A 25,988-nucleotide genomic window follows, 5' to 3' on the forward strand; every position below is an offset into this window, starting at 1 on the left:
GATCTGATTGGTTCAAAGACCAATTAGTGAAAAAATATCAGAATTGGTTAAACCAGCCTAATAGAACAACTTAAAGAAAAAACAATGTATGTTGGTTCCCCTTCTCTTTTCTTGTCTGGTGCCGAGTCACCAGACTCAGTGGGTTCCCACTGCCCACTAGAATGTTCTATATTGCAGCACACAGACACTAAATTAGCAGTCAAGAACAAGTCCCTTCTCTGCCTTTTTTTCTGAAAACATTTATCCAGCACAGAGAAACATTCAATACAATAATGCACTTGTTAGAACAATTAAAATGCAAGCACAAAACAGCTTGAACAGAGTAAGCAAGCTAATTTAACCATTATACAAACAAATGCCCACATTAACGTAACAAAACAACATTTACACATTTTCTAATGAGCCTAAAACCCCTTCCCTGTCCGACAGTGTAGGGATCAGTGGCTCAGATATCCTACAGGTTGTACGTCTGGCGGATGTACAGTGTGTCACGCAGCATCAGGTCTCGCAGACGCCACAGTGCGTCTGCCATTGTGGAATGGGCTCCCTTGCTCTTCAGCCAATGGGACTGCAGCCGGCTCTCCTGCTCCTTGGTCAGTCGCACATCTTTCTTTCGAGCTGCTGAAACATGCCCACATACACAACACATACATACACAAGGTTATTAGGAAATAGTATATTTTATTTTAATTTAACTAGGCAAGTCAGTTAAGAACAAATTGTTATTTACAATGACGGCCTACCAAAAGGCAAAAGGCCTCCTGCGGGGACGGGGGCCTGGGTTAAAAAAATAAATACAATATAGGACAAAACACAAATCACAACAAGAGAGACACAACACTACATAAAGAGAGACCTAAGACAACAACATAAGGCAGCATCACATGACAAAACAGCATGGTGTCAACACAACATGACAACAACATGGTAGTAACACAACATGTTATAAACATTATTGGGCAAAGTCAACAGCACAAAGGTCAAGAAGGTAGAGACAACAGTACATCATACAAAGCAGCCACAACTGTTAGTAAGAGTGTCCATGATTGAGTCTTTGAATGAAGAGATTGAGATAAAATTGTCCAGTTTGAGGGTTTGTTGCAGCTCGTTCGTTGCAGAGGGTTTTATAAATAAGCATCAACCAGTGGGCCTTGCGACGGGTATACATAGATGACCAGTTTACAGAGGAGTATAGAGTGCAGTGATGTGTCCTATAAGGAGCATTGGTGGCAAATCTGATGGCCGAATGGTAAAGCACATCTAGCCGCTCGACTGCACCCTTACCTGCCGACCTATAAATTACGTCTCCATAATCTAGCATGGGTAGGATGGTCATCTGAATCAGGGTTAGTTTGGCAGCTGGGGTGAAAGAGGAGCGATTACGATAGAGGAAACCAAGTCTAGATTTAACTTTAGCCTGCAGCTTTGATATGTGCTGCGAGAAGGACAGTGCACCGTCTAGCCATACTCCCAAGTACTTGTATGAGGTGACTACCTCAAGCTCTAAACCATCAGAGGTAGTAATAACACCTGTGGGAAGAGGGGCATTCTTCTTACCAAACCACATGACCTTTGTTTTGGAGGTGTTCAGAACAAGGTTAATGGTAGAGAAAGCACATACTGTACATTCATGATATACTATGCAGGTGAAGACAAATTATACTACTGTCTGTCTATATTTTTTCTGTTATTCAAGAAGGTAAGTTACTGATACATCAATCACTGAAATATTTTTAAAGTGATTTGTAGATTTGTTGGGGTGTAAATCACTCTTTCAGTGATGAGAGTTCACCTGAGAGAGTTTGGTCCCACTTGCTGATGGTGGAGGACTCTGCATTAAGTCCCTCAATGTACTTCAGGTATGCCTCTGAGTGGAGCAGGTGCCTAGGCTTGGGTGGAGGGTCTACAAATAAGGGTGTTGAGGGCTGCTGGAAGGCAGGCTGGCCCTGTCTTGGGTAGGGTGGTGGGGCCTGCTGTCCGGGACCAATCATAAAAATAAAAAACAGCATCAAGGGCCTCTTTGCTCATTCTCAAATACAGATGTGAGTAATAAAATAACAAGCATTTACAGTCTGTGCTTTTCTAATATACAATTGTATAGAAGTGTATATTACCTGGATTCCGTAGGCTCCAGGAGCACCTGTGTTGACACCTGCAGTGAAGGTATTAACATAAACAGTCAGAGTGTACCAGGACACAGCTGTCCAATAGGGTCTGGCTGCAACAGACACCTTAAGCCACAGATGCTGTGAGACATACGAGCTAAGACAGGATGTTGAATGGTGCCAGAGAGGATTGTGGGTAACTGCAACCAACAGCACGGGTGGTGAAATTACATTAAGAATTATAAAATAGATACTAGTTAGCTAGTGTGCACTAGCTAGCTATCCTAGCTAGTGTGTACTAGCTAGCTGCACGAGCAGGTGGTTAACATAACACTGTGGACCAGAGCTAGTGCGCCGAATGGTACACTACATGACCAAAAGTAATTGGACACCTCATTCCAAAATCATGGGCATTAATATGGAGTTGGTTTCCCCTTTGCTGCTATAACAGCCCCCACTCTTCTGGGAAGGCTATCCACTAAATGTTGAAACATTGCTGCAGGGACTTGCTTCCATTCAGCCACAAGAGCATTAGTGAGGTCGGGCACTGATGTTGGACGATTAGGTCTGGCTCGCAGTCGGCGTTCCAAGTCATTCCAAAGGTGTTGGATGGGGTTGAGGTCAGGGCACTGTGCAGGCCAGTCAAGTTCTTCCACACAGATCTCGACAAACCATTTCTGTATGGACCTCACTTTGTACACGGTCATGCTGATACAGGAAAGAGCCTTCCCCAAACTGTTCCCATAAAGTTGGAAACACAGTATCGTCTAGAATGTCATTGTATGCTGTCGTGTTAAGATTTCCCTTCACTGGAACTAAGGGGCCTAGCCAGAACCATGAAAAAAACATTATTCCACCTCCACCAAACATTACAGTTGACACAATACATTCAGGCAGTTAGCGTTCTCCTGGCATCCGTTTGCCAGATGGTGAGGCGTGATTCATCACTCCAGAGAATGCGTTTCCGCTGCTCCAGAGTCCAAAGGCGGCGAGCTTTACACCACTCCTGCGAACGCTTGGCATTGAGCATGGTGATCTGAGGCTGCAGTCCCGTTCTGTGAGCTTATGTGGCCTACCACTTCGCGGCTGAGCCAATGTTGCTCCTACATGTTTCCACTTCACAATCACAGCACTTACAGTTGACCGGGGCAGTTCTAGCAGGGCAGAAATGAGACAAACTGACTTTTTGGAAAGGTGGCATCCTATGACGGTGCCACATTGAAAGTCACTGAGCTCTTCAGTAAGGCCAATCTACTGCCAATGTTTGTCTATGACATTTGCATGACTGTGTGCTCGATTTATACACCTGTCAGCAACAGGTGTGGCCGAAATAGCTGAATCCACTAATTTGAAGGGGTGTCCACATACACTCGTGGCCAAAAGTTTTGAGAATGACACAAATATTAATTTTCACAAAGTCTGCTGCCTCAGTGTCTTTAGATATTTTTGTCATGGAATACTGAAGTATAAGTATATATGGAATACTGAAGTATAATTACAAGCATTTCATAAGTGTCAAAGGCTTTTATTGACAATTACATGAAGTTGATGCAAAGAGTCAATATTTGCAGTGTTGACCATTCTTTATCAAGACCTCTGCAATCCGCCCTGGCATGCTGTCAATTAACTTCTGGGCCACATCCTGACTGATGGCAGCCCATTCTTGCATAATCAATGCTTGGAGTTTGTCAGAATTGGTGGGTTTTTGTTGTCCACCCGCCTCTTGAGGATTAACCACAAGTTCTCAATGGGATTAAGGTCTGGGGAGTTTCCTGGCCATGGACCCAAAATATCAATGTTTTGTTCCCCGAGCAACTTAGTTATCACTTTTGCCTTATGGCAAGGTGCTCCATCATGCTGGAAAAGGCATTGTTCGTCACCAAACTGTTCCTGGATGGTTGGGAGAAGTTGCTCTCGGAAGATGTGTTGGTACCATTCTTTATTCATGGCTGTGTTCTTAGGCAAAATTGTGAGTGAGCCCACTCCCTTGGCTGAGAAGCAACCCCACACATGAATGGTCTCAGGATGCTTTACTGTTGGCATGACACAGGACTGATGGTAGCGCTCACCTTGTATTCTCAAGGACAAGCTTTTTTCTGGATGCCCCAAACAATCGGAAAGGGGATTCATCAGAGAAAATGACTTTACCCCAGTCCTCAGCAGTCCAATCCTTGTACCTTTTGCAGAATTTCAGTCTGTCCCTGATGTTTTTCCTGGAGAGAAGTGGCTTCTTTGCTGCCCTTCTTGACACCAGACCATCCTCCAAAAAGTCTTCACCTCACTGTGCATGCAGATGCAGTCACACCTGCCTGCTGCCATTCCTGAGCAAGCTCTGTACTGGTGGTGTCCCGATCCCGCAGCTGAATCAACTTCAGGAGACGGTCCTGGCGCTTGCTGGACTTTCTTGGGCGCCCTGAAGCCTTCTTCACAACAATTGAACCGCTCTCCTTGAAGTTCTTGATGATCCTATAAATGGTTGATTTAGGTGCAATCGTACTGGCAGCAATATCCTTGCCTGTGAAGCCCTTTTTGTGCAAAGCAATGACGGCACGTGTTTCCTTGCAGGTAACCATGGTAGACAGAGGAAGAACAATGATTCCAAGCACCACCCTCCTTTTGAAGCTTCCAGTCTGTTATTCGAACTCAATCAGCATGACAAAATGATCTCCAGCCTTGTCCTCGTCAACACTCACAGCTGTGTTAACGAGAGAATCACTGACATGATGTCAACTGGTCCTTTTGTGGCAGGGCTGAAATGCAGTGGAAATGTTTTTGGGGGATTCAGTTCATTTGCATGGCAAAGAGGGACTTTGCAATTCATCTGATCACTCTTCATAACATTCTGAAGTTTATGCAAATTGCCATCATACAAACTGAGGCAGCATACTTTGTGAAAATTAATATTTGTGTCAGTCTCAAAACCTTTGGCCACAACTGTATATACAAAAGTATGTGTGTAGCACAATGACACCCTGGAACAAAGCTACTGGCTCACGCTATACACAAGACCAAAAAACGTCTACATGTTGTGAGCGCACATACCATTTGAGAAGCAAAAATACCATCTGAGACGCATGAGCTTTGAGGTTCACAGACCACGCAGCGTCAGCACACACAATCTGCAGCTGGATGCTTCTCCAGCTGGCCATCTTGGATTGTGTTGTCAAATACTGACTTTACTACTGCCCATTTAATTTAGAGAATTACCAATTTGGGCCATTACAGCCTCTCAGCAACAATCTACATTGAATGTTCAGGTACTTCAGAGAACTGTGTTTCCATAAACATTGTATTTCCAGTGTTGCATTGCTAAATTATATTGTATGACCCTGTTGATGAAACCCTCAGCGACTGAGTATCGACTGTTGACTGGTTAGTCACTACAGGACCTCAGCTTATGTTACAGGTAGCCCCTCCAGTGAGTTAGAATGGCAGGCAGAAAGCAACTGCAGGGGCATGGCAGGGAGGGTGGCTGTGAAAGTGCTCTTACCCGGGTATGGCATGCCAAGGAACCTGGAGATACCTGGCATCAGGCGATGATGGGGCAAGAAAGGCAACCTCATGTAATGTGGTGGCATGCCAGTCATTCTAAACATGCCGTAAACTGGGCCTTGCAGCATCATGTACCCATCATGCCTTTGGGGAGGAGGAGGAGGGTAGAGCAACACAACAGATACGTGCATCAGTGGTAGGGTTGCAACGGGTCAGAAACTTTCCGGTAAAGTTAAGCCCTGGAATTTGGGGAATTTTGCTTAAAGTCATCTTTTTTTTAGCTTATAACAGTGAACCTTTTTTGTGGGATACACATATGGCAATTCTCGGTCTTGTGGCATATTTTGGTTAAACTATCCCCAAGTCAATGGAATTGGAACCCTCTGCATGCACAGTGCACTCTTCCATCACATGTACAGCTGATTCTCAAGATCTTGCACACTAATGAGATTCTATTGAGCCCACACTACTACACTGTCTGAACCAAGGACTACATGCTTTCTGGTAAGTTTTGATTACAATACTGGGTCGGGTGAATATATTTTATATGACATACTATTTACTAGTTAACAAAAAAGCATGTAACCTACAGCATAGTGTGTTTAAATAATTTCTGCAAGTTAGTTTTTGCTACCATGTGGGTTTTAGCTTGCTTGAGCCTGCTAACTGAGTGTTAATTCACCTGTGTCCATACATATTTCATTTTAAAACAATTATCTTTCAAAGGAGTTGTTTAATCAAACTGCTTAACTACTTATTTGTACATGGGTTTTTTTTTTACAATTATTTTCCTAATCTTTACAGGAAAATGCCACGGGCACTATCTGATGTGTGGAGACATTTCACTGTAGCTAATGTAGAAGGAAAAGCTGTGTACATTTGCAAATACCGTGCCAAATCACATGTGAAGAATGCAACAAAGATGCAGAATCATCTGGCCAAGTGCATAAAGTTCCCTCAGCGCTCACAACAAGCAACCTCTGAGAAAAGTCCCTCTACTTCTACTCGAGGTAAAAAATTATGAATCAAACACCTTAACGATAGCAACAGCTTATGGTCCTCTTGGAATCAGAAGTTTGTTTGACTCAATGGAGGCACGTAGTCAGAGAGATGCTGATGAATGTCTTGCTTGAGCTGTGTATGCAACTGGTTCACCTCTGATGCTCACAGCCAATGTGTATTGGAAGAGATTTCTGAATGTTCTTCGCCCAGCATACACCCCTCCAACCAGACATCCTTTATCTACTCATTTGCTGGATGCAGAGTTCAACAGAGTTCAAGTGAAGGTCAAGCAAATCATAGAGAAAGCAGACTATATTGCAATCATCTCTGAAGGGTGGTCGAATGTTCATGGGCAAGGAATAATTAACTACATCATCTCCACCACTCAACCAGTATTCTACAAGAGCCCAGACACAAGGGACAACAGACATACCAGTCTCTACATTGCAGATGAGCTGAAGGCAGTCATCAATGACCTTGGACCACAGAAGGTACTTGCACTGGTGACAGACAATGCTGCGAACATGAAGGTTGCTTGGTCTCAAGTGGAGGAGTCCTACCCTCACATCACACCCATTGGCTGTGCTGCTCATGCATTGAATCTGCTCCTCAAGGACATCATGGCACTGAAAACAATGGATACACTCTACAAGCGAGCCAAGGAAATAGTTAGGTATGTGAAGGGTCATCAAGTTATAGCAGCAATCTACCTCACAAAGCAAAGTGAGAAGAATAAGGGCACCACATTGAAGCTGCCCAGCAACCACCGATGGAGTTGTGTTGTCATCATGTTTCACAGTCTCCTGGAGGGAAAGGAGTCTCTCCAAGAAATGGCCATATCACAGTCTGCCGATATGGACAGCCCCATCAAGAGGATCCTCCTAGATGAAGTATTTTGGGAGAGAGTGGTAAGCAGCCTGAAACTCCTGAAAGCTATAGCAGTAGCCATTGCACGGATTGAGGGAGACAATGCCATCCTGTCTGATGTTCAGACTCTGCTTGCAGATGCAAGAGAAGGAATCCGTACTGCCCTGCCCACTTCACTGTTACTCCAAGCAGAGGAAACTGCAGTTCTGAAATACATCAAAAAGCGTGAAGACTTCTGCCTGAAGCCCATACACGCTGAAGCGTACATGTTGGACCCCAAGTATGCTGGCAAGAGCATCCTGTCTGGTGCAGAGATCAACAAGGCCTATGGTGTCATCACTACCGTGTCTCGCCATCTTGGCCTGGATGAGGGCAAGGTTCTTGGCAATCTGGTGAAATACACTTCCAAGCAAGGGTTTTGGGATGGAGATGCAATATGGCAGTTGTGCCAACATATCTCATCAGCCACTTGGTGGAAGGGACTTTGTGGATCTGAGGCTCTTTCCCCTGTTGCCTCCATCATCCTCTAAATCCCACCAACATCAGCTGCCTCACAGCGCAACTGGTCCTTGTTTGGGAACACACACACACCAAAGCACGCAACAGGCTGACCAATACAAGGGTTGAAAGATTGGTTGCCATCCGGGCAAATTTGAGGCTTTTTGAGCCTGACAACAAGCCATCCTCAACAAGGTTGGAAAGTGACAGTGAAGATGAGGCCTCAGAGTCTGATGTTCAAGAGGTGGACATTGAAGAGGTCCAGGAAGAAGACATGGAAGCCTGAGAAGAAGACAACCAAATCTTTAGTTTCTAGACCATCATTTTACAGATGTATGTCAAACGTTTTTGGGAGATGTGTTGGATCATTGGGGATCATTCAATATTCCCTTTCTTTTGTTGTTCAGTGAAATCATCCCATGTGAAGAGTCAACTCATTTAATTAAAGTTCAATTCATAATTAAATTGTTTATTTATTTCTATTGGAAGGATTTAATAATTTGCAATTATGTCTACTTATGATAAGGTAAAAGGTTTATGTTTCTGTCTCCATAGGATAAGGTAAATATATCCAATGCAAAAAACATCTACATTTAAATGGTATTAATATTCATTTGCATACATTTCTGTTAATTCCCATATATTTCCGTTAATTCCCACAGAAAGTTTCCACCTCTGAATATTTCCCAAAATGTTCAACCCTAATCAGTGGTACATGCAACTACAACTATCTGGCAGAGGTCATGCTCTAGCTGACTAAACATCAATCTAGAGTTAGGATAGCTGATATTCCATAATCAGACATTCATACACATGCAATTAACTCACAAATTACAAGCACTACTTGAATCAGACTGATTGCAGAAAGATCCAGTGAAATTGTAAGCTTCTTAATAAATGTTGAAGTAGTGTATAATTGAAAAGAGGGGATAGCACAGTACTGCAATAAAAGAGTAGCCAAGGGTGGAGTGATGAGGAAATTAAAAAGGGCTCATCATTCTAGCAGTTCAGCTTCTCATTGCAGCTCCTTCTAATCCCTTCTAAGTGCATTTGTAAGATCTCTTACCCTCATACTCAGCCTTCTTGGGAGACTCCAGGTTCCTCCACTTGGTGCCCACCAGATGGCTGAGTTCCCCGAAGGAGAAGTCTGGGTGCTGGGCCTTGATGACCGCTCGCATCTCACTGCTGAACAGGATGTAGCCACTCATGTTGATCTTCCTCTTGGAGCCCTCCTTCTTGGACATCCCCTTTATGGACTTGGGAGTGGACTGCAGTCAAGTAAGGGAGACTGTGTCATGTCATCTCTAGACAACTGTCATTGCTATACACACACCTCCAACTGGATGGCTAAGAGGGCTTTTTCTTGAATCTCACCCTGAACATGCAAATCATTTGAGACTCGTTTTGTTTCAATCAGGATGCATGCGATTCAGTTGACATGTCTAAATCAGGGTCGACAATCTTTTTATTTATATATATAAAAAATTATTTACCCCGATTTCTCCCCAATTTCGTGGTATCCAATTGGTAGTTACAGTCTTGTCTCATCGCTGCAACTCCCGTACGGACTCGGGAGAGGTGAAGGTCGAGAGCTGTGCGTCCTCCGAAACACAACCCAACCAAGCTGCACTGCTTCTTGACACAATGCCCACTTAACCCGGAAGCCAGCCACACCATTGTGTCGGAGGAAACACCGTACACCTGGTGACCGTGTCAATGACCACGGCCACAGGAGTCGCTAGTGCGCGATGGGACAAGGACATCCCTGCCGGCCAAACCCTCCTCTAACCCGGATGAAGCTGGGCCAATTGTGCGCCACCCCATGGGTCTCCCGGTCGCAGCCGGCTGCAACAGAGCCTGGACTCGAACCCAGAATCTCTAGTGGCACAGCTAACACTGATGCGGTGCCTTAGACCACTGCGCCACTCGGGATGCCATTGCGGTCGACGATCTTACCAAGAACTTTTGAAGTGTAAAAGAGCGTTTACCTTCACTACATAACCACACATTTGCCCAGTGTATGTTGGTGCTCTGACCTGTGGAGGGGTGTAAGGCATGTCCATGTCGCTGCCTGCCACAGGGCTCTGGAGCTGGGGTATGGAGGTGTCTCCCAGCTCCCCATCATCCTCCCCCAGGTCCTCCAACTCTTCGTCAGTCATGTCAGCAAACTTGGTATCCAGCAGAGGGGATGGCTCCTTCTGGGGCACGATCAGCTTCCTGTACGAGACACGTGGAATAGACTGGGTGCACTTACACCTGGGTGTTGTGTTCTACCTTAACTAAAAGGAGTGTTTGTGATTGACTCATAATTCACCCATCCAGGGCCACTCAATACTGCTTTATTGCGTTGTGGAATGTTTTTCTTACTTTTGCTGATTATGCACAGTATCTTGAGGCATGTGAAGGTCAAACCACTCACCTGAAGTAATAGATTTCGGCCTCCACCTTGAACTTCTTCATCTATTTGTCTCTCTCGATGTAGCAACTCTCACACAGCAGAACGTCCTCCTCAGGCACCTCAGTGGGTCGGCACAAAAGGTACTCCTTAAAGAAGGACACTGCACACTTCCCTATGGAACAAGTGAACAGAGAGAGGGATATAAGCATGGCATATGTTCGGTGAAATACAATCAACCCATGCACTTAAACTTCGATGTTTCTCTTATCAACATTTGAAAATAACATAGCATAGCATCAACATTATATAGTGTCTGTCAAAAGGGGACACAATGTAAGGGCAGAGAAAATACCTATGATACAGGTCATGGGGCAAGTCTCCTCCAGGTTGCTAAGGAACACTTCCTTCTTGTAGAACATCCTGGTGGGCTCATGTTCCGTCTCCTCTGCGTGGATGAAGATGGGCCCAAAGAAGTAGGCCGCTCTGTCCCGCATCCACATCTTCTCAATCCTGTTAAACAAAAATAAAACCTACTTTATTTTAAATACACTAAATAAATAATAATTATATTTCAAGAAATATCCCATTCTGGGAAATGTGTCTGTAGAGTTGTATTTACCCTACCTGCCCACTCGGTGGCGGACTTGTCCATGTGAGCGAATATAGACGCAGTCTCCCACTTTTAGCCAGGTGTTGTTGTAGTAGAGCTGCTCATAGTACTGGCAGCCTGGCTCCCCATTGGTCATGTCCAGGGTTACATCCTCCCTCTCCTACACATACACACGCAGTCAGGTTGTCTTTGTTTGCACTCTGTTGGATCACATTTAATCAAATTCCTATTGGCCATGATTTCCAACCACTCACCTTATCCACAATAGTGCCCACGGCTTTGCCCTCTTCTTGTATCTCTGCAGGCTTCTCTTCATCTTGCTTAGGGGCGAACATGGATGCAACACGGATTACAGGCAACAGTATGTCCCGAGGTCTTAGGACTTGGTCTTAGCTGAGTAGCGAGACTCACAGATATACACATCATCTGCCCTGAAGCCCTCTGGGTGAAGCTTAAAGTAGTCCTGGAATCAGTCACAAAACAAAAGCCAAGGTCAATAACATCATGCAATGATTCACTCGAAACGTGTCATGCTTCAACCATATTACAAAGAGCTGAAACATGGAAATAGAAAATAGCTTAGTACCTTGACAAACATGACAACCCCTTTTCCCAGTATCATGCTGACAGGAATCTTGTTGAAGTAGTCACTCTTGAAGACCTCCTTCTCCAGGAACTTGCGTGTAGCAAGATGGAATGTTTCATTTGGCCTGTAGAACCAGCATTGAAGAAGCCACTTCTCACCTGGAATGCGAAGGGAAGAACACAGAGCAATACTATTAAAAAAGGACAGACCAATTGATTCTTCATGTGTGCGTGATTTTGAAGCAGTCAAAGTGAACACATATACAGCAAAATAAATGATTGAATGTCAGACCATTTCCACAACAAAATGCTAAAATAATGCAGCATCACTACTTCAGGGTTTGTACAAACAGTGGTAAGTGAAATTTAAGGACTTTCTAGTACTTTCTCAAGCACTAATATATATTTTCAAGGACCATCAATTTGTACTATTTCCTATTATGCAATTGTTTCTAGTCACCAACAGATGGCAGTTTATCGCCACAACCTCATAAAAATAAACGTACTATTCATCACTACCTTAACAGTTCTACTCAATAATATGTGTTTCACTACTTATTTACTACATAAGAGTGGTAAGTCAGTACTGATGATGTTGACTTATTTCCTTATATGAACTGTAACGCAGTAAAATCTTTGAAATTGTTGCATTTATACTTTTGTTCAGTGTACATAATAATATTAAATTGTCTTTATATTTAAATTGTCTTATATTTTGGAAAATGTTTGATCCCACAGGCTGTCCCAACACATAATGACATGAAAGTGAATTCTGACAGTGTAAAAGGCCCTTAGTTGACTCTAAAATGTTGTATTCTATACCCATTTGAAGAGAAACAGGTTATTAATGTGTTTGATAAGATTAAACACTCTCTCAGGGGACCCTATTTACATTTTAGGAGACCCAACGTGGGTCCCGGACCCCAAGTTTGGGAACCACTGTACTAGTAACCTCTCTCCCTGCTTGCTTCAATGCTTCCTCTCTCCGTATCTCTCCTTTGCTTCCTTCATTGCAGCCTGGCTCACCACTGTCTGTCTCACTACTCTCTGTAAAGAAAAGGTATTTTGTTATGAGAACTTATAGTAGCCCATCTTTTGATTATAGCTAGGTTTTTTATTAATTTAACTAGGCAAGTCAGTTAAGAACAAATTCTCATTTAGAATGACGGCCTACCCCGGCCAAACCCGGACGACGCTGGGCCAATTGTGCGCCGCCCTATGGGACTCCCAATCACATCCGGATGTGATACAGCCTGGAATCGAACCAGGGTCTGTAGTGACGCCTCTAGCACTGAGATGCAGTCCCGTAGACCACTGCACCCCTCGGGAGCTTAATTTCAGTCAACTGCTCCTGCTGAGGTCAGGCTCTGTTCAATGTTAGCTTCTAACGTCATCCTTCTCGCCAGCTAGTTTTTGCTAGCTACACTACCGGTCAAAAGTTTTAGAACACCTACTCATTTAAGGGTTTCTTTATTTTTACTATTTTCTACATTGTAGAATGAAAGTGAAGACATCAAAACGATGAAATAACACATATGGAATCATGAAGTAACCAAAAACGTGTTAAACAAATCAAAATATATTTGAGATTCTTCAAATAGTCACCCTTTGCCTTGACAGCTTTGCATATATTTTGATTTGTTTAATACTTTTTTGGTTACTAAATGATTCCATATGTGTTATTTCATAGTTTTAATATCTTCACTATTATTCTACAATGTAGAAAATAGTAAAAATAAAGAAAAACCCTTGGAATGAGTAGGTGTTCTAAAACTTTTGACCGGAAGTGTACCTGGCTAATAGCCAGAGCCCTTGAGCTACCGGGGGAGCAGTCGAACATAAAGAGCATACAAGAATCATTCATGATTCCACGTTCACAGAGGTAGGCAAGATTAGAAGTCAGATCAAGATGCCTCCTAAGCGTTGATCAATGCTGGGAACGCAATAATAAGTGGATGAATGATAATATAAAAAATAAAAAGGTGAGTAAACGCTATTTCACAAATAAAAAGGTGCGTAAACAGCGTTTACCCTCCACTACATCCCTGGTTGGGTCTGGCAAAACCCATTCATAAACATCAATTTCCTGCCAGGCAAGATTGAATCTACATTTGCCTGGCATTTTAACTATTGATGTGGCGTTTGGTGGCGCCTAATCAGTCAGTAATGAACCTGCCTGGCTTAGTGGCAGTGTGGCTGGAATGAACGCGCTCGCCTGGCAACCAGAGCGCGAAACACGTGAGAAAATGAAACTCGGCAATCTGCGTGAAAATTAAGTTGCAAAATCAATACATTTCTCTAATATTTTTCCATATTAACATATTTGATCATTTTCTGTTCTCCTCTCATTTTAATTCAAGTACTTTTCAACTTGAGAAAATGTCAGATACTCAAGGTATTCCAGTACTTGAATTTCAGAGTGCCAAATTCAAGAACTAACAGTGGAGGCTGCTGAGGGGAGGGAGCCTGATGATAATGTCTGGAACGGAGATAATGGAATGGCATCAAACACTTGTGTTTGATACCATTCCACTGATTCCGTTCCAGCCATTATTACAAGCCCGTCCTCCCCAATTAAGGTTCCACCAACCTCCTGTGAACTTTAAGCACCTCAAGCATCTTGTTTGAACCGTGCAACTAAGGTTTTTCATTAGTGGATGTGCAAAGGCACTAACCTGCATCATCCTGCCACAGGCGCTCAATGCAGACGATGTGTGGCTGCAGGTTGGGCTCAGCAGGCTCCACGTACACATAGTCTCCCACATGGTACATGCTGTCCTTGAAGCTGCAGTCCTGGCTGTAGGTACCCTGGAGACCAGACTGCCATGCCCCTCCGGCTGGGTCCTCACTCTTCTCAGCTTCTGTGGGTTCACAACTCAACTTGGTTAATCAGTCAATGAAGTGACATGATTACTAAAAGCCCTATAACTGGTGCCACTGGGTAACTATTGTTGACACTGCTTTGATTGGTGGAATAGGTATATCTATCTGCCCTGCTACAAGTTGCTAGGTTCAGCGTGTCAGTGAGTGCAAACCTTTTTTCTCCTCCTCCCTCTTGAGCTTGTCCTCCTTTATCTCCTTGGGCAGTTTCTCCTTCTTCTGCTTCTCCACGTCGTTGGACAGGTGTTTGGAGATGTAGCTGAGGGCGGGGGTGAGTAGGATTTCGCCATTCTTGCACAGCTCATCTCGCATTCAGATAAAAAAAACTGCTGCAGCTCTACCGCATCCTGAAAGATCTCAGAGTCCGTCCTGGAGTGACATCACATATACTTCAAATATACGTTGATCATATTCCAGGGTAATTTCATAGGACTTTCTAACTTAAATGCACAGAAATCAGACCTATGGTTGATATTACCCAAAGATCCCAGAGAGAGAGAAAATAAGGGAAAATGGCAAACACTATTCCCTAATTGTGCCCCACCTGTGCATGCACCTGGCCTTCTCTAGCAACTCAAACATGTGATCCTAGAACAAGTCCAGTCTCTTGTAGCGTCCCCGGTCTACATTAGTCCTGATGATCTCAAAGTTGAGCGGCGGTCTGTAGGGGCTGCTGGGGTCAGTAGCAGGTATCTCCGCCAGCGAGTCGCTGTAGCAACGGCCCTCATCGTCCTGATGGCCCAGCACGGAGACAAAGAGGCTGTGGACGAGCTCCTGGATGAGGCGGGCCACGTCGGGCACATGGGCGTCCTCACCCCCCTCCAGGTCCCGGTGGGTCTCCAGCAGCACACGGTGCAGCACCAGGGCGTCACGGTAGATCAGAGACTCTGGCTTTTTGTAGGTGCAGGCGTTGTTGAACATCAGCACCAGTTCCTCCACCAGCGCGTCTACATCCTGGTACTTGTTGGTCAGCATGTGGCTCTTGACCTTTTCCATGTCCACAGGCTTCTTGATGGCGATGTAGTAGTTGGGCAGCTCGGCGCGCGATGGCAGCCACAGGAAGATGGTGCTGAGGATGGTGGTGAGGAGGCGGCCACACTTGTCTGTGAAGTTCTTCACCGCCTCGTACTGCTCGTTCAGCTTCTGCTGCAGGGGGGTCAGGTACTTGGACTTAGGGGTAATGCCACTCTTCCCTGGATTTACAGAGGGTGTGTGTGTGTATATCAGCATTTTGGGGATAAAGTGATAATGTGAAACGACTAGACTAGAATGACATCCATATACTGGATCTGAATTATTTAAGACAAATTGGATCGTCAGCAACATACTAATTTTCAACTTTGGTGACGTCATGTCATCGTCGTCAGGCGTTGGGACAAGATCCCTCCGTTTGCCCTTCATGATTTTCTCCAGGATGTTGGCATCGTTATAGACCTGGATCAACATGAAGTAGTCAGTGGTGAAACTGAGGGGCGTTTAGAGCAAAATACATACACAGCATGGCCAAAAGTATGTGGACACCCGTTTGTCGAATATCTCGTTCTAAAATCATGGACATTAATACGGAGTTGGTCCCCCCTTTGCTGCTATAACTGCCTCCACTCTTCTGGGTAGGGTTTCCACTAGATGTTGGAACATTGCTGCGGAGACTTGCTTCCATTCAGCCAGAAGAGCATTAGTGAGGTCGGGCACTGATGTTGGGCGATTAGGCCTGGCTTGCAGTCTGCGTTCCAATTCATCCCAAAGGTGTTCAATGGGGTTGAGGTCAGGCCTCTGTGCAGGCCAGTCAAGTTCTTCCACACCAATCTTGACAAACCATTTCTGTATTGACCTCGCTTTGTGCAAGGAGCCACTGTCAAGCTGAAACAGTTAACAAAAGTTGGACGCACAGAATCATCTAGAATTTCATTGTATGCTGTAGTGTTAAGATTTCCCTTCACTGGAACTAAGGGACCTAGCCCGAACCATGAAAAACAGCCCCAGACCATTATTCCTCATCCAAACATTACACTTGGCACTATGCATTTGGGACTGCTAGATGGTAAAGCGCAATTCTGTGCGTCCAACTTTGTGTTCTGTGAGCTTGTGTGGCCTACCACTTCACGGCTGAGTAGTTGTTGCTCCTAGACGTTTCCACTTCACAATAACATCACTTAAAGTTGCCAGGGCAGCTTTAGCAGGGCAGAAATTTGACGAACTGACTTGTTGGAAAGGTGGCCTCCTATGACGGTGCCACGTTGAAAGTTACTGAGCTCTTCAGTAAGGCCATTCTACTGACAATGTTTCCATGGAGATTGCATGGCTGTGTGCTCAATTTTATTCACCTGTCAGCAACTGGTGTGGCTGAAATAGCCGAATCCACTCATTTGAAGGGGTGTCCACATACTTTTGCATATATAGTGTAATTGCTGCACTACATACTGCTGACATTATGGAAATGTAGTGTCCATCTTATAAATCATGATCAAAAGACATTAGTACATTTCTGCTAAATTACTAGTGTGCGGAGTCTGTGAAATGAGAATTGCGTACCTCTTTCTCTTAGTGCTGCCAGTGTCAGACATTGTAGAAGAGAGCATGCTGTCCCTGTCCATGCTGTCGTCCTCTCTCCTCAGCTAGGAAGACACACACATCAATATCAACTAGCTTCTCTTCCACCCACACGTTCATGAATACAAACTAGCACCTCTTACTCTCCCAATCTCATTATCTCTCTCTTCAACATTTCTCCACTTGCACAAAGGTAGTGCCCTCCCATACTACAAGCCATCATGGTTTGGCAGCTCCAACATTTCATCTTCTGTCTATTTCTAAGTAGAACACACAACTATCCACAAAACAATTGATTGCAACTGAGTACAGAACATAGAGAAGACTGCCCAAGACCCTAATGGTACAGAGGACAGTGAGGCAGACCTAATCAATGTTTAATACCACAGAGACCAGATTACCTAAGCAGCAGTATCATCTCATTGTAAATGAAATAATTAGCATAGGATACTTTACAGTCATACAGATATGGATACACAACTACAGCAGAGCTTGGGTTTGAACTTGAGTTTCAGCATTGGAAGCTCATGCACCCACTGACCTGCTGAATGTGCTGGAGTTTCAGCACGCGCTTATAGATGGAGGAGTGAGGCACATTGTAGCGCTTGGCATTCTCAAACATCAGAGTGAGGTCTGCGTCTAGCTGCTCAACACTCTCATACTCGTTGTTCTTCATTTTGTACCTGTGTGTGGGGAATTAAGGGTTCTCGAATTTGGGAAGGGATGGGATAGAAATACACTGTACAGCTCATGCCATGTTACGCCACAACAAAAGATACAGCAGCTGATTTAGGAAAATGATTAGGCCTGAATAAAACTTGACATAGACTATTAAATGGACCATCGAAGAGAGCCCAGATGACATAAACCACACTTGCATGAATTTGTTTCAAATAACCCTTTTTTGTGGAACAACTTCTCAAATCTGCCATTTATTGAGCAGAGATACTGTCCTTCCACTGTTTGGCCTACCTGATCTGTTGGAGGGAGATGGGCTGGCTGATCTGTTGGAAGTAGTCTGGGTAGTCCTTCCTGGAGGGCAGCTGGAGGAAAGGCTCGGAGATAAGCTGTCCCTGGCTGTTCCTTCCGCCCCGCACGGCCTCGTACAGCTGGAAGATGGGGGTACTCATGTCCATGCTGTGGTGGATGCTCTCTGCCTCTGACTCCCCCTCGTCATAGTGGACAGACCCCGGGCAATGAGAGACAATCGAATCAGACAGATGAAGTCTGAAGTCTTCTGACAAACCCTCATATATTAGTATACTTAGCACTGCAATGTCCCTTCTGTTCTTATATGTTCCTTATTTTTTTACCAGGTTGATAATGCAGAGCCAAAACAGCTAACGAGGCCGTGCGGGGTAATGAGATGTACCAGCCAGAATGCCATCGTCATCACTCTCATACTGAAGAGCCATGGTAATAGCTGAGAGCTGGTCTCCCTGGGTTGACTTTCTGTTCCTGACGCACGCACGCACACGCACACACGTCATGGAAAATCCTTGTAAATATTGCATGTTGTTTGCTCATAAATTCTACTTTCTGTTCTGTCTATGGTATTGCTTACTTGATGCGAATGCTGGATTTGATGGGCTCAGCATGTTCAATTTCTGTCTTTCTCTATGAAAAAAAAATTCTGATGGTGTTGGAATCCTTAAATAAATAAGAAAGAAAGCGTTATAACAAACAAAACTGCCATCAGAATTCGGACTTAATTCTGAGTTGCAGTACAGCATACCTTAAAAACCTGTGACCCAGGCTCATTGTACGTTTTGGCATTCTTGGCCAGGAGATCTATGTCTTTTGCCATGGCGCTGACACTTCTGTAGAGGCTCATCTAAGAAAAAAATTGACCAGCGATTTATTGTATGCACACCACTTACAGTACATTCAGTCAGATGGTTGGGTAGCATACCTGTATCTTCTGGGCAATGATTTTCAGATCGATTGGGCCCTTTACTATGGCATAATAGTCTGGGTATTGCTGAGGGGGAAAAAAAGAAAAAAAAAGAAAATCAACAATCAAAACTGTTTCTACACATAATTTCTATTTGGCACAAAATCGAAAAACAATGTAACTGGGAATCAAAATGGCATGCCCATACTCTAATATTTCATAATAATGCCTTGTAATCTGGAGGGCAGACTTTTGAATCCCCGCCCCCAAATGTGGAATTCGTATCCTTACCGATATCACGGACAGTAATGGTTCGAGAACATTCCAAGATTTGAAAGATACATACACGTTACCAGACAACTCCTTTTTTCTAGATTTACAACATGGAGTCTCTTGGGAAACCCAACTACCGAACCATCCAATGATGGGATTTATAAATAAATGATCTGGGCTCCTGAAAGGACTGATCGCTCTAATATATAAACAACTTTTGGAAAGCTTGTATTCTGAGCTAGCCATTAAAAAAGTATGGTCCACAGATCTAATTGAATCTGAACAACCGTTTAACTGGAACAGAATATGGTGTCTCTGGTTGTTGTGGGGGATGGCGAGGGGGGATGTGGGATGGGGACTGAAAAGCAACCTCGGTTGCTGGGTGAGGGACACTTTCTTCGGGGAGGCGGGGTGGGAAACATGGTTTCCAAATGGGGACGTAGGATGTGGACTGAGAGGGGGAATGGGTTTGGGTTATTTTTGTATGGATTTCTTTGTTTTTGTAACTGTAACCCTCTGAAAGAAAAGAGAAAACTAAATCAAAAGTTGGTCACCAAAAAAAATCTGCTATATTTTTTAAACAAGAAACTGTTTAAAGTGAGAAGTAGGCATTGGTCTAAAAATTAAGTAAATTCACATGAGCTCCGCAATGCCTAGTCCACCCATGCTCAACCAAGGTTTTCCAACACATAGCTTTGACCTACAACAGTAGCTTTGCTGGTCTATTGTAGTGTTATACGGTATACCGGTACCACGGTGATATCACAGTACCAAAACGCCATGATACTTATGATACCCAAATTTGAGAATACTGTAATACCATTTCATATGATACCCAAATTTGAGAATACTGTAGTACCATTTCATATGCTACTACCAAATGTTTTGGCCCTACTGATTTCCAAGAACTAGCTGGCGCCTCTTATGAAAATGTTTATGAAGTCAGTAAAAAAATGTAAGCAACAGCAACTAATCTCTTGTATGTGCTGGTCCAATAATGTCCACTTCACTTTCATGCACACATCACGGGTGGCAGCTGTAATCCGCCAATCGCATCCCCTTCCAGCCATCACTCACCTGCTTCTCTCCTTCCTCATCTATTCCTCCATAAGGGATGAGCAGGGATGCCAAACCTGAGCAGTCTTCGGTTACATTTTGTACATTTGATACATTGTTTCATTTCCTCCTTGGTATAAGAGCACAGGGCAGTCTGAGTAGGCTTTGCAATTTCGCTGTCACGCATCAATGCCAGAGAGGAGAAACTGCTTCGCAACAGGTATGCTTGCAGCTTTACAGCAAAGAAAACGTCTTGTCTCTAGCTCAAACGGTTAAAAAAATAGGACTTATATTACCCAAGCTGCCTTTTTTTCTTCCTGCGCGATTTCGCACACCTATGACATCATTTCACAAACCATGTCGAGGGCCGTTTTAAACTATTTTGATAACAAACAACATTGTTCAGTCACGTTACCTAACTAGCCAACATCCTGGTAACTTGACAGTAAGTATTGGCTAATTTGATTGGCACAGGAAGAAAGGAAAAGGGTCTGCTACTCATGAGAAGTGCTTTAAAAGGTTGGATTCATATAGGCCTAATGTAAGCCTAAACTATTAAAAATCAATGTCTTTCTGGTGCTCCTTACATTCCATTTGGTGCCTAACATTTTTAAAGTTTGGAGCAGTGTGTATGTGTTTGTGAGAGAGAGAGTGGTGTGTGTGTTTGAGACAAAGGGAGACAGAGAGTGTGTGTGAGGGAAGAAGGGAGGCGGAGTGTGTGTCTGTGTGTTAACTGAAGAGTAAACAATGTTTCACGCAGATTCCCCCGACTGCCACAATGACATACAGATCATTATGCATGCATATTCCTTTCCCCCATTGCTCTAGCCAAATCACAGGTAGGCCTGTGCAAATATGAGCAAAGTAGACATTCCATTCAGTATTCTATTATACAGTGAACGGTGTAAAGTTAAATTGAATGTGTTGTATTGAGTAGAAGTATGAATATCAGTGACAAGTTTTTTGTGAAGTACATGAGCATAACATTCAGAAAACGGGAGCAAGCGTCAGTGGGACGGGGCGAACAGGACGCTAGGCCACTGAATTTTTCTCCCGTGGTATCGCAATGCTACTCAGTATCGTGAAACTTGGCCTGGTATCGTATCGTTAGTAAAATGTTGGTATCGTATCGTTAGTAAAATGTTGGTATCGTGACTAGTCTATTGTACTTCAAACAATGTGTATGCAGGTTGCTTAGGATTCAAATCTTCTCAAACAGCCGAAATCATACTCTTCAGAGGAATAATAAATATTGGCTTAGATAGGATGGTAGGGAGATTTAACATTGTGCTTCAACCAATGCCATACCATAGGATTGGAGAGAATGGTTCTCTTACCACTTTAGATGGTAGTTTCTGGAACAGATCACTGACTAAATGCCCTGAGGGCTCTGAGAATTTCACCACCGCATCCAACAGCTGCTCAAGGACCTCCTTCAGGCAACTGGGTGCATTCTGTCATTCAAAGACAAACACAGTACAATTCAACAGTGAACAGATACCTTCCATTTATTAGCCCTGTTGTGCTATGTTTTGAGGCGGTTTACATGTAATGCATGTGTGACAGGGCAGTCAACATGTAATAAATACTTTTTATGCTACATCGGAAGTGCTGGTGTTACCTCATCCTCATTGGACCCTCCAGGATTATCTTATGCATCGTCCCCGTCCTCATCATCGTCATCATAATCCCCCCCACTGGAAAAACTAATTATTGGTGCGCAGGTAGAGGTCCCACAGCTTATAGGCTGCTCTGCACTCTGGAGAGTCTGGCTACAGACATGCAACACATTCCCTTTCATTTGGTTAATTCCAGGTTTTAAGCCCTAGACAGGGCATTTATTAGGAAAACTCCTTCATACAAAACATTGTCTTGTAAACATTACTTCTCTCCCCTAAAGAGTCCAGTAAGTGAATGTGTTTGTTATTACATTATATATTACCTTGTAGTATGACTTTGCATTGTTGAATAAGAGCTGAAAGTCGGACGTTATCTGGTCCACATCATCGTACTCCTCCATCTTCAGCTGGATCTTCATCATGTCAATGGGATGTGTCACAATGTGGCAGTAATCCGGTTGATTCCTTCAAGGAAAACACAATAGATAAGTGAATTTAATGAGGCTTATGTTCTTAGTAATGGAGATTTCTTTGGTACCCATTCTGTTACCCATCCTCTGTACCATCTCTTGGGTGCTCTTATGAACAGCTCACATATCATCCTTCCCTGGTCATCCTTATTATCTCTGATAGTGTTGTACAGTTCATGGCATACTGCAATCTGGAGGCAAAACATAGTAGATGAACACAAAACAATACAGGCATCAACAATGTTTATGAACACTTATTCAAAAACGACACATTGGTTTGACTTGTGCCTGCGGATTTAGAGTCAAAATTCAATAATTCAATTTGGGTTAAGACATTATCCGAAGGCATTACCACAGTTTCTACACAAAAAAAGGCTTTTAACTTAACTTACTGGATCAACATTGGGAATGTTAGTGGTTCTTCTCCTTTTCCGACCTACTGAAGATGCTGAGGATGACGGCTGTCCATCCTCAAAGTCCCTCCCACTGACACTACTAGAGGGGGACGTAGCCCTTCTCCTTTTTGAGCCCGTGATGAGTCCAATACCTGGTAAGAAGAAAAAGGCAAAATAACAACAGCATATGAAGTCAATTTAGCTACAAATATTGTGAGATATTGTATTAACATTCTCATCAAAAGGGCTCTAATCATGCTTCGATGCCATTACCTAGAATAGCACGAAGGCCCTGTTCAGTGATCAATTGTAATTACTCCTCACTCGACGACTCTTCACTGTCTGAGATGAGGAGAGCAGTTGGGTGCTGATTTGACAGCTGTCTGGGATAGAGCAGCTGTAGCCTAATTTGGGCATTTTATTCAAAATTGCCTGTGTCCCCATTAATACTACTGGCAGATGATAACATTCTTGTTTCTCTTTTGTTGCGAGATGACAGAGACGTTGTTGCAGCAGTTTCTTTACAGACAACAATGGCACGTACATCTTGCTGGTTGAATATTAGCTACCTGGCTAGCCTCAGCATCAATTACAGCAAGCTAACGTCAGCTAGCTAACGCTACCCATCATCTCCCTGACACACAAAGAGAAAGATGTGAATAAGTAACTAAATATTTAACCACACGGTTGGGTGAATACTCATCGTTTAAACCTGTAAGATCTTACCTTGAGTCTCTTACTAATTATAATCTGTAGAAGAGAATGCAAACCATTCGAGAAAGCTGATCATTTAGAAAAATTAAATGTGTGTGAACGTAGCAGCAGTGAGGACGCATCCGATCACTTCCGTTATAAACTTCAAAATAAAATATCTGATTGATTCAAATCTGATTTATTCGAATTCTTTTAGAACACAATCTAAAAGCTTTTATTTGTACTATTTTAATGATTTTAGACCACAATGATTAAAATGACATGGACAGGGGAACCTGACACTAGATCAGCACTCCTACTCAGAGACGCACATCCCCTGGGCTCAAGACAGGGACAGAGAAACTCAAGAGAGGGGTTTGTTCTTTAATTTTGACAGTGTATCCCCAAAAGTCACTTTCTTATTGTTGCTAGCTGTTGCCAGTTATGTATACAACATCCACAATTGCATAAATTACAATTTTTCTTCAAAGAAAATACAAGGTTGTCTATCATCAGTGTTGGCTAATGGCAATGGATACTAGAGAGCGAAAGCATACTTTTTTTTTTTACTTGCATGGTCTAAAATGTATTGATCACTTGCTGGAAAATGCATGAGAGGAAACTAAGTTGGCACCAAACGTTCAATAAATGAATGGCCAAAACATTCCATTCTGCCATAGGTTATGCTCTGCTTCTATATATATGCTCTGCTTTTTGTATATAGATGATTCCCAACACCTTTGTCTCCGACCTCTGGTCTTCAGATGTCTGACGAACATCACAGACATTATGATACCTGTTTAACATCTAGACATCAGTGTAGTATTGTTGTGATAAAACCATATGCACACCACAGATTGATTTTGTTTATCTCCCTCATGCTGTTTGTACCTGAGGTTTGTACCAAGCGTTTGCCTAGCCTCGAGACACCGCTAAGGGGCGCTGTTCTTCCTGACGTTGTTGTTCCAAAAAAAAATCGCCCCTGTTTAATTCATGAATCATTCTTTCCCAATGATGTGTATAATTATATATGTGTTTGTATACATAATTGTTATTTCCCTTCCTTAAAGAAATCACCGAAAGCAGTGTTTCCACTTGCCAGATCAGTGATTATTTCAAGGAAAAGACTAAATGAAATATTGTAGAGCACAGCCACATATGATAATTGAAATGTGTAAACAGACTATATGGAAGAATTCTTTTTATTTTTTTCCCTAGCCAAATTGACTACTGTTTTGAAACATCCATATATATTAAAAAAACATTCCATATATTTGTTTTTCTGCTCGCGCTGTCGCTATGCGGAAAGAGTGCCGCTCTCGTTGCTATGCGGCGCCGGGACTGTAGCACTGTTACCAGGGAGGGAGGCAGTAACAGGAGTGTATTCATTCGTCCGATTTCGTTGAAAAACGGTTGGTTCCTCTAGTAAACGGTAACAAACCTAACGGAACTTAACGTGGAGGGACCTACTTGGAATTGTTGAAATAGAAACTCTTGTTATCGATGCAAAACGTTTTGTAACAGAATCCGACTAATGAATACACTCCTGGTCGCGTTGTATGACGGGAGTGTGGCGCCTAGCATAGGCTTCGTCGTGCGGCTATGTCAACGATTTGGTTTGTAATCGAAAATTAAGATACTACACGATTGGCTATCCTATTTCCTTTTTATTGTGACAATTGCTCCATTGATTGCACGTAGTTATACATCAAACCAAGTTGAATAGCGTGAGCTTGTTTTTACGTGGAAAGGTTTAGTCGGAGTGGGGGGACGGGGGAGAGTGGCTAGTCGGGGGCGACCGATGAGTTCGGAGCATTGCCCATCGTCGCCGCAGCAGAAGGAGAGGGTCAAGCCAGCATTGGACAAACGTGAACAAGGGGAGATAACATCGAAAACCAACAAGGATCAAGGCGGCATGGTGAGTTTGGGCCCTGTGCTAAATTGGCACTCCCTCCCCCTCGAATCTCCCAAGGGCAGGCCCCCATGAAACTAACGTAATCGTAATGTTGCAACCTAGTTTAATAAAGTAACTGCAATTCACCCGTTGACTGGTTCTTCCGCGTGCTACTGAGGTGTTAGTCTGGCCTGTAACTACGCATTAAGACTTAAGTTAACGAACATCTGTCGACAAGCTAACGTTAGCAAGCCAGGACGACTAATAGTTAACCCACGTAAAATAGCTAGCTAACGAGGTTAGCTCGCGTACGTTAGCCAACTAAGTTAACGTTAGCTAGATAGTTTTGTAACGAGTATTCGTATTAATTCTTCATGTGAATTTCCGGCAGACTAGACGCTTTTTGGCGTATTGCAGCCTTTCTCAGTTCGGAATGTGCATTCCACATTGTGACAAACACAAAAATAAAGGGAAAACTTAAATTGCACCTCTTACCCTGCGCCTATAAGAATGCTGTGTTGCACGTGTAGTGCTGTATTTTTTGTGGCGTCATTAATCTACATTTAAAAGGTATGCACGTAAGCGTTGACATCGATTTTGCACATCTGTGTTAAACTAGACATTGGGTCATGTCGATATTTTTACCTAATATCGGCAGATTCTGATATCCTTGCCAATATATTGTGCATCCTTATTGTATTTCTTGC

General features: G+C 43.4%; 2 protein-coding genes and 1 pseudogene across 6 annotated transcripts in view; 1 reads left to right on the forward strand and 2 right to left on the reverse strand.

Moving 5' to 3' along the window:
- Positions 1-445: 445 nt before the first annotated feature.
- On the reverse strand, positions 446-18,094 carry LOC106583143 (protein polybromo-1-like; annotated as a pseudogene). The gene is made up of 17 exons (XR_014382175.1): positions 17,960-18,094; positions 17,529-17,693; positions 16,970-17,052; positions 15,766-15,871; positions 14,982-15,630; positions 14,593-14,806; positions 14,233-14,418; positions 11,559-11,716; positions 11,227-11,435; positions 10,987-11,132; positions 10,715-10,872; positions 10,384-10,534; positions 10,001-10,181; positions 9,031-9,232; positions 2,115-2,152; positions 1,793-1,973; positions 446-618 (listed from the first exon to the last, which is right to left on the reverse strand). The product of XR_014382175.1 is annotated as a protein polybromo-1-like (transcript).
- On the reverse strand, positions 18,080-25,955 carry LOC145850369 (protein polybromo-1-like). 2 transcript variants are annotated; one of them, XM_082967491.1, is made up of 9 exons: positions 25,777-25,955; positions 22,692-22,846; positions 22,393-22,490; positions 22,153-22,294; positions 21,548-21,664; positions 18,900-18,968; positions 18,723-18,821; positions 18,552-18,604; positions 18,080-18,445 (listed from the first exon to the last, which is right to left on the reverse strand). In XM_082967491.1, the coding sequence occupies exons 3-9, from the start codon at positions 22,428-22,430 to the stop codon at positions 18,328-18,330; spliced, it is 636 nt and encodes a 211-aa protein (XP_082823617.1). In that variant the 5' UTR covers positions 22,431-22,490; positions 22,692-22,846; positions 25,777-25,955; the 3' UTR covers positions 18,080-18,327. The 2 variants fall into 2 exon arrangements, with proteins under 2 accessions (XP_082823617.1, XP_082823616.1); XM_082967490.1 differs by lacking the exon at positions 25,777-25,955 and adding an exon at positions 23,421-23,567.
- Positions 24,724-25,988, forward strand: part of LOC106583176 (la-related protein 4) — a 41,773-nt gene continuing 40,508 nt past the window's right edge. For 2 of the 3 annotated variants that reach the window (XM_082967489.1, XM_014167067.3), the window contains exon 1: positions 24,724-25,305. Coding sequence is in view for 2 of the 3 variants with exons in the window: in XM_014167067.3 (XP_014022542.1) it covers positions 25,189-25,305 (117 nt within the window). In the remaining variant the exon portion in view is untranslated. The remainder of the gene's footprint in view (positions 25,306-25,988) is intronic. The other variant, XM_014167069.3, reaches the window with a different exon arrangement.

Source organism: Salmo salar, chromosome 22, assembly GCF_965601325.2.
Source record: "Salmo salar chromosome 22, fSalSal1, whole genome shotgun sequence".
In the NCBI taxonomy this organism is placed as follows: domain Eukaryota; kingdom Metazoa; phylum Chordata; class Actinopteri; order Salmoniformes; family Salmonidae; genus Salmo; species Salmo salar.